This window comes from Camelina sativa, chromosome 5 (assembly GCF_000633955.1).
Source record: "Camelina sativa cultivar DH55 chromosome 5, Cs, whole genome shotgun sequence".
NCBI lineage: Eukaryota > Viridiplantae > Streptophyta > Magnoliopsida > Brassicales > Brassicaceae > Camelina > Camelina sativa.
Window position 1 is genome coordinate 306,785 of NC_025689.1, and position 8,275 is coordinate 315,059.

The window sequence follows — 8,275 nt, forward strand, 5'->3', positions numbered from 1 at the left end:
GGGGGGGGGGGGGGGGGGGGGGGGGGGGGGGTGCGTAAACAAGCCCAAAAACGAGTGTCGAGATGAAAGCAACAGCTACGAGTACGAGTAACGACGAGCTTTGAATTGGCAAGGTTGTAAAAAGACTCGGTCAAGCCTATATAGTTTGAGATATATCAAAAACTCAAAAACGCTATTTTAAGAAAAACTTCGGCTGTGTAAAGTAAGTACTATGTATATACTATATATTGAGGAACTTTGTTTTAAACTTTAGATACCACGATGATCGGTTTTTCCATTTTTCTTTTTTCATAAGAAAGGATTTTAGGATAGACAACAAGAAGAAGAAAAAAAGTACATGACATCCATCACGTGGGCGTTCCAGATACCGTAGAGGTCGAACCAAGTTGGACTTTTACGAGAAATCCATCTTTTTTACCTTTTCTCCCTTATTGTCACTCTGTATTGTGCGTGAGTATGTATACTCAAAATATAAACTCAAAGAAGAAAACAAACAAACATTTTCCTTTGTTTCTTTTTTGTGCATGGCAAGTTGCCTTGTGTTTCATAAATGATTCGTCCAAACATATATTTAATGCGTAGGTCATTGCCGAACAAAAATGATTGTCTTTTTAGGTCCCTTTATAGTAGTATAAAAAGTCGTTAAGTAAGTGGTCATGTGATTAATTTTCTAGACATCTTATGATCGTACGTACATCAGTTTTCGGTCCGAAACTAAAATAAACACAGAAAAATGTTTATTATACAGTACTATTTAACTAACATAGTTTAAATTCTTCTAAGTTAACTTAAAATGTAACTACATTAACATTAAAATTAAGGTCGAGCAAACCGTCGCACATGATTATTTAAAAGATGTATATATATAGTATATATACTCATTACGACACATTTACAGAACTGAATTAATTTCATGTGGCTACCATAACAAGGACAAAACTGTGTTATTGTTCCAACGTCCATAATAACTAAATATCTACCTGTTTGTAGTTTCGTACAAAAAAGTTAAATCACTCAATATCTATCAAATGATCAATGATCATGACACCTTCCGTTAAAAATAATCACTTGAACGGCACGTGATGATTCGCGGTCGCGCGCGGGTGTGATGCAGCTTTTATATATGTTGTTGGTGTAGAAAGAAAAAGCTTTGCCTTCGAAATGATTGAGATACTAATTTTTGTTTGTTTTGTTAATTTATGCTTCATCTGTCCGTACGTCGACTATAATTTTCCTCTAGTTCACCTCTTCTTCGTACCCTCTTTATTAAATTCCATATTTTTTAAAAAAGGGGTAAATACGTCGAGATTAAACAAAAAGATCAGATTAGTTTAGTTCTTAGACTACTATTATTACAACGACAAAATATTTTTACCTTACAAAAATCCCATGAGTTTTATTGCCTACGCACATTGATAAGTCGGGATATACGATGCGACGTGGAATGGTCTCAAACTGTAAATACAAAAAGATTACATAAAGTACGTACGGGTCAACCAATAATATCTTCAGGACAGAAGCCAAGCGACTAAAGCATTTTCGTCGTCATGATCCAACGGTTCTCCCAAGTTCTCGCAATTGCTTTTCCCGATCGTGGCGTCATCATCACCGTCCAAAAGCCACGACACCATCGAGTCGGCGCCCTCTTTCTCATGCCAACGATTGTTGCTGCTACCTTCTTGCCAAACGCAATCCCAATCAATAAACTCATCCGTCAACGCATCGTTAACTTGGTGGTCGTAGTTGAGAAACGAGTCCACTGACTGGCAAGACTGAAGACAGTCGAGTTTCCCTTGGTTGAAAGACTCCGAGCAGAACCCTCTGGCTCCTTCAGAGTCTCTAATTATGCTATTCAACTCCGCATCACCACCACACGATGTGTATATGTGGCCTGGATCTGACTCGTCCAACAAAAGGTCAGTGATGTCGTCATCAAACGATAAAACTCCATTATCCCCATTAATGCTCACGTGATTTTTATTACAATAATCTCCATAGTAGTCACATGGTCCTAGCTCAGCCTCGGCTCCACTTAACTTCACCATTACTGGTCCTTCTTCAGCCACCGCTACGTCGGCTTTTGGCTCCGGCGGCGCTGCAGGCGTTTTCTTCGTTTTTCGAGTTTTAATTGTTCCGTGGGTTTTGGGTTTCATGGCGGATCTACTAGTTCTCCCAAGTCTGCGTTTTGCCTGCGGCACAGAAGAAGCGTTCATGATTACAGCGGCGACGTCTTGAGAGACGGACGGCTTCCTGATGAAGTTGTGGAGTTTACGACTGAGATGAGAGTTCCAATAATTTTTTATTTCGTTGTCTGTTCTCCCTGGTAGATGACTCGCAATTAGTGACCACCTACATTTACATTAATCAAAATTATTAAAATCCTCTTTATTCACAATTTTAACACGACCGTAAGAAATTATATATATTTCCGAGGAATATATATATCAAGAGAACCTCGTGGCCCGATGGGAATCAATAGAACAGTTTGAAATTTGAATTAAATCTGATTTGCCATGTTGATATGACTGCTGACCTAATCATGCAACTTCTAGATATCTCTAATTACTACTATTAGTTATAATAATTTAGTGGACACAAGTACGATCGATCAAAAACACTTGTTTAACCTTGACAGATCTTCGCTTTCTAATAAAGATTTATGTCTTGTAGTTTATGTTTTCATAAAACTTATATCACTATATTTTATTTATTTTGAAGTATGGTTGGTTATATATACAATAATACATATGCACATGTGTTCATATTACTGCTTATGTAATATATATGAAGTGTAAAACAGTAGAGTACATTTAGTTTGTCTCAACTAAAAGAGAAAATGTCTACCACCCAAACGTTAGAGAGGAGACCCACAACCAAACATGGTTTTTTTTTTTTTTTTTTTTTTTGCGTTCTACGAATAAATTACTGTATTTTACCATTATATTATAGGTAATTTCTCTTATATATATTCGACTTTAAATTTGAATTCCCAACCAGAAAAAGCGCTATACCCGAGTTCAACACCAACTAGAGAATAAATCTCATATTAAGCCGTCTTGATAAGAAAGTTTCACTCACTTGGTTAACATATGATATTATTATTACGCCACATACAGTGCATAAATAACATTTAGTCCGAATTACAGAAATCGAGGAAAGTGAAGAGAGAAAGAAAAAGATCAAAATTAGTAGAGTTTTGGATTAATAAATAAAAAGTACCTGTTTCCCAAAGTGGAATGCAACTTAACAACAAGTTCTTCTTCTTTGGGAGATATGTTCCCACGCTTGAGATCGGATCTAAGATAGTTTATCCATCTCAATCTACAGCTCTTTCCACACCTTTTTAATCCTTTTTCACACCCAAACAAAAATTATGATTAGGAAAGTAATACTACACGTCAGAGTTTAGATATAATCATATAAATATATAAGTAGTAAGACTATCTTTTTTACTGCTCACGAGACTCTTGTTAGCATTTTGATCACTGTAGTTGTATTTGTATATCATATGCACATAGACAAAAAAAAAAAAATCTCAACTACTGCATTAATTAATCTTTGGATTAAAGCAGAGCTGGAAATCAAATCAAAATCAGTCATATAATTTTTGATCTGATTCTTGAGATGATTGATATACAACGGACAAAAATACATAAATACGTTTGTCCGTATACTAAAAGTCTATAATATATAAATAACCAATTAAAGCATGCACTTGGCAGCACTTTACATATACGTACATTCACTTAACCCACCGTGACTGTGACTGTGATTGTGACTTTGACGAAATAACCAAACTAAAAAAAAAAGAACGAATAAAATTGACACGAAGGTTGCAATAAAACATACTAGAATCTGTTACAGACAATTAATCCATGTTATGGCTAAAATTAAGCTTGTGTGCAGTGGCAGTTGTTGCATGATTTTTTATATTGTAAGAAAAAGAAAAAAATGCGTAATCTCAAAATATTATTACCGGCATTTTTGGGAAGAGATCTCCAAGAGCCTTCACCGTTGGATTGAATGTAGTTGGAGAGAATCTGGTCCTCCTCCGCCGTCCACCGTCCTCTCTTAATACCAACCTTCTCGCAACACGGCGCNNNNGGCGCTCTTCCCATATTCTCCGGCGGTTATATGTATTTTTAATAATCACACTGACCACTAAAGTCAAGCAACGGAGAGAGAGAGAGAGATGGAAAGAGTGATAAAAGTGAGAAAGGGGAGTTACTGAATAGTGAATACTGAGTGAGAGAGAGAGAGAGAGAGAGAGAGAGAGTCAGACAGACACCAGAAGTAAAAGTGACTGTTTTGGTATTTATAGCATACATAAGAGTAGACGGATATATAAATAATTAAATCAGAAGAGAGGATTAAATATCTCGGACGTTCGAGGGAGAAGGAGATGATGACACGTGTGTGGTTTAGGAAACGCCACGTTGGTCTATAAAGAGACTGGAGTCGTGGCTTATTCACCGTCGAGAGACTCGTGATCGGTCCGTGCAGGCTCGTCGTGGGTTCTCTTAGACGCTACTTCTAGGGTGTTGCTGAGCCGAGATCATTGACGTTACTTAGCTTATTAACAACATCATCAAGGTACTTATTAAAAGATTATTTACAAATTAACTCTGTTGCAGCCTTGCATGTCACGTGAATACGTAGATCAGGTAGTAATCGCACAATTTTTTGGTCTTTCTCATATAATAAATTATCCCAATTCCATTACTGGTCCGTTGACCAGATGGTCTTTGCTCGAGCTACAAAACACGTGTGCGTTCGTAAACACGTGTAAAGTTCGAAAGAGAGACTGAGGAATTCTCCTTCCAACGTGTCAAATTGTAATTGGTTGCAATGACAAAAATTCAAGCAACGAGATCAGAACGGCTAGATGGAATAAACTGCCGCCGTCGGATGGTAGAGTCATGAATCACATTCCGTGCCCACAGAATTTGAAGTTCACTAGTGAATGTAAGGTCTATCTTAATATTCACTGAACTAGTGGTAAAAAAAACTAAAAGAATTACTTACAAGTTGCAACTTGCACAACACACACACAACAACAACAAAATGCGAGCAAAGAAAACAGAGAGAGAGAGAGAGAGAGAGAGAGAGAGAGAGAGAGAGCGAGAGAAAAGATCATCCAAAACAAAAGAGATCTGCTTTGAGATATGTTTGGGGGAACACTTGTACACAGCTGAAAGATGATGATTGACTGACTAGTGCATCATATGAGGGAGGATGTTGAATCTTCCCCAAAAAAAAAGACAAGCAGAATTCAAAGTATATCTATGCCCTTGTTGAATATACTAAAATCAAAGGAAATGTCAGAATGATGACATGACAATGTATTTCCCCAAAAAATCATCACATCTTTAAAGAAAATGATCAAAATGCAGACTAGCAAGTAGTAATTGGAACCGATCGACCACCAGATCATTAGAGAAGTAATATATATAATCAATCAATCAATCTCGTTGGTTGGAGAGTTAATAACAGTAAGCTGCTGGGCCTCCTCTTGTTGTTGTTGGTAGAGTTGAACAAGTGTAGAGTCGACGTTGTCTTGAGGCTCCCAGGTGGCATCAGCCATATCAGTCCATTTGACAAGATACTCGACGGTGTTCCCATCGTCTCCGTTAATCCTCTTCCCGATGACTCTCTCGGCTACAGCGTACTCCAGCCCGTCCTCGTAGTCCTTGGCGACGTCCTCCGCCACGTGTACACCTTTGACCCACTCGCAATCTCCACCGTCCTTCCATCGGACCAGATATTCAACGTCTTTGCCTTTCCCTCGTTTCTCCACAACCTCCTCCACCTCGGCGTACTCGAACACTTGTCCTTCCAGAACACTGATCACTCTCTCTAACCCAAGCCTCCTCCCGAACTGCATCGGATTCCCCTTAGGCGTCGTCTTCAGAATCTCCCTGGCTAGTTCCAAGGCCGTTAAACCTCTCTCGTCTTCCAATTCGAAATCAGCGCCGAGCTCCACCAGCGCAGCAACAACGTCCGGCTTCACGTAACCAGCAGCCATGTGCAGCGCCGTCAAGCCGCCCCTGGTGTCTCGGTGGTCAAGATCGGCTCCAGCCTCCGCCAGAAGCCTAACGCACTTGTCCGAACCCAGACCTACCACGAAAAGCAGAGCCGTCCTGCCGTTTTCGTCTACGGCGTTGACGTCGCGGTCCTCGAGAAGCTGTGACAGGGCCTGCTCGTCGGCTTTCCTAGCGGCGGTCCACCAGGGGGTCTCGTACTCCGACACCACGTCTGCTGCGATGTAGCTGGATGGAACCCACGAGGGAGCATGGCCGTCCTTCCACTCGATAAGGTACTCCATGGCTCCTAATTCCGCCGCCCTTCGGCTCCCAATGATTCGGTTCACTTCTCCGTACGATGACGACTCCTCATCATCGTCTTCGTCTTCTTCCACGGAGGAGATCGTTTCTTCGTAGTTTCTTTGTACGGCGGCAAGTATACTAGCTCCTCGGAAACACAGCTGCTGTTTCTGAATCCGTCTCGTCGGTATGGAGAAAGCAAAAGAAGAAGAATTGGGAGTGGAAAGTTTGATGCGAGACAGAGACTGATGGATCACTAGAGCACAAGTATCCATGGCCAAAAGAACTAAGACCTTTTGCAGCACAATTAGAAGAAGAAGAAGAGCAGGAGACAAAGTGATGAGAAGAGATCAGTTCACTCGATTTTCTTTTGGATAGGGAATCATAGCCACCCAATCATTTTGAAGCGATATGTCAGCCCCCCTAATCATAATATTATAATAAATATTTTTTCTTATATAAAGTATTATAATGTAAGCCTGGTGCAGCAAATTTTACTTAAAAAAAAAAAAAAACAACAACTAATTTTAACACTTTTATATAATTATTTTAAGGACTACATTTATTTATTTTATTTTTCGAAAATTGACCCTTTCTTCTATTATATAATTGGTGTAGCAATTTTTTACTTTTTTAAAAAAAACTATTTTTAACATTTGTGTAGGATTATTTTATGGAATACATTTATTTCTTTCTATTTCTAGAAATAAATCATTTCTTCTATATATACTTGATAACTGTGTTATATACATTCTCGTAAAAAAAAAGAGAAGAAAAAAATATAAATCAAAAGTAAACAGAAAAAAGAAAAGGATGAATAAAAGAACAAGTAGTGCGTATGTCGCTGGTTTCATCACTCGTGTGACATATGAAATATGAAATATTGACATATGAAATATTGTCCATATATTATTTGTGTTTGAATTTATAAGATATAACTATTGCATATTTATTTACGGGAGGTGATGACAATTTCCCCAAATGATCGGATCTGATTGTATACTAAGCGATTATTATTTCCTTTCGACACAAGGAAATCAAGCCAATGTTCTGATCCTTCTTTNAAAAAAAAAAAAAAAAAAAATCAGTTGTATATCTTTATTATATTATTTAAGCAACTCTATAAACAAATAACCTTACTACATGTAAGATATTACACAAAATGTCACTGTATTTTAATACAAAATATAATAACATAATTTTAATATTAAGTTGTTTTAATCAGAAAATAATTACCTAAAAATAGCAACTATTAATTTATTAGATTACAAGAAATAATTAATAAAATAATTTCGGAATTATTTAATAAAATAATAAAAAAATAATTTCGGAATTATTTAATAAAATAACAAAAAAATAATTTCGAAATTATGTAATAATATAATTAAACAGATTCTATTTATTATTTTAGAAATCTTAGTAAACAATAACAAATTATTTAGAAAATTTATAAAACTTAAATTTATTTATAAAACTAAGATTAAATACTTACATATCTGAATAATTTAATATTAACAAATATATATTAAAATTAAGATACAACATTGTTTCTATTTTTTAAAAATATATATATATATACTTATTTAAGCTATGTTGTTAAAAATTTAACCAGTTCTGATGTGAAAAATTAAACAAAAGAAAAGTTTAGATTTGTTTACAAAATAATAAAACTCTATTTATTGTTTCATAAATCTTAGGAAATAATAACAGACTATTTAATTGGCTAAAAATTAATTGTTTATACACAATATTCATTATATAAATAATACCAAGTGTATAATGTTGGTAATATACATAACCTAATTGTAATTTTCACCTATAAAAAAATATATAACATGTTATACCAATAACTTCAATTTGTAAATTTGGTATATTAAGATCTATAAACATGATCACATTAATTTGTAATACCAAATCACGGGTCAATACATGTTTGTTGGGGTTTTTAGCTT

General features: G+C 36.2%; 2 protein-coding genes across 2 annotated transcripts; both read right to left on the minus strand.

The window, feature by feature from the left end:
* On the minus strand, window positions 1,331-4,298 carry LOC104784551 (transcription factor MYB12). Its single transcript, XM_010509588.2, has 3 exons — window positions 3,977-4,298; window positions 3,220-3,349; window positions 1,331-2,349 (listed from the first exon to the last, which is right to left on the minus strand). The coding sequence occupies exons 1-3, from the start codon at window positions 4,116-4,118 to the stop codon at window positions 1,509-1,511; spliced, it is 1,113 nt and encodes a 370-aa protein (XP_010507890.1). The 5' UTR covers window positions 4,119-4,298; the 3' UTR covers window positions 1,331-1,508.
* LOC109124525 (signal recognition particle 43 kDa protein, chloroplastic) lies at window positions 5,272-6,728 on the minus strand. The gene has a single exon (XM_010509589.2). It carries the CDS (start codon window positions 6,596-6,598, stop codon window positions 5,459-5,461), a length of 1,140 nt encoding a protein of 379 aa, XP_010507891.1. The 5' UTR covers window positions 6,599-6,728; the 3' UTR covers window positions 5,272-5,458.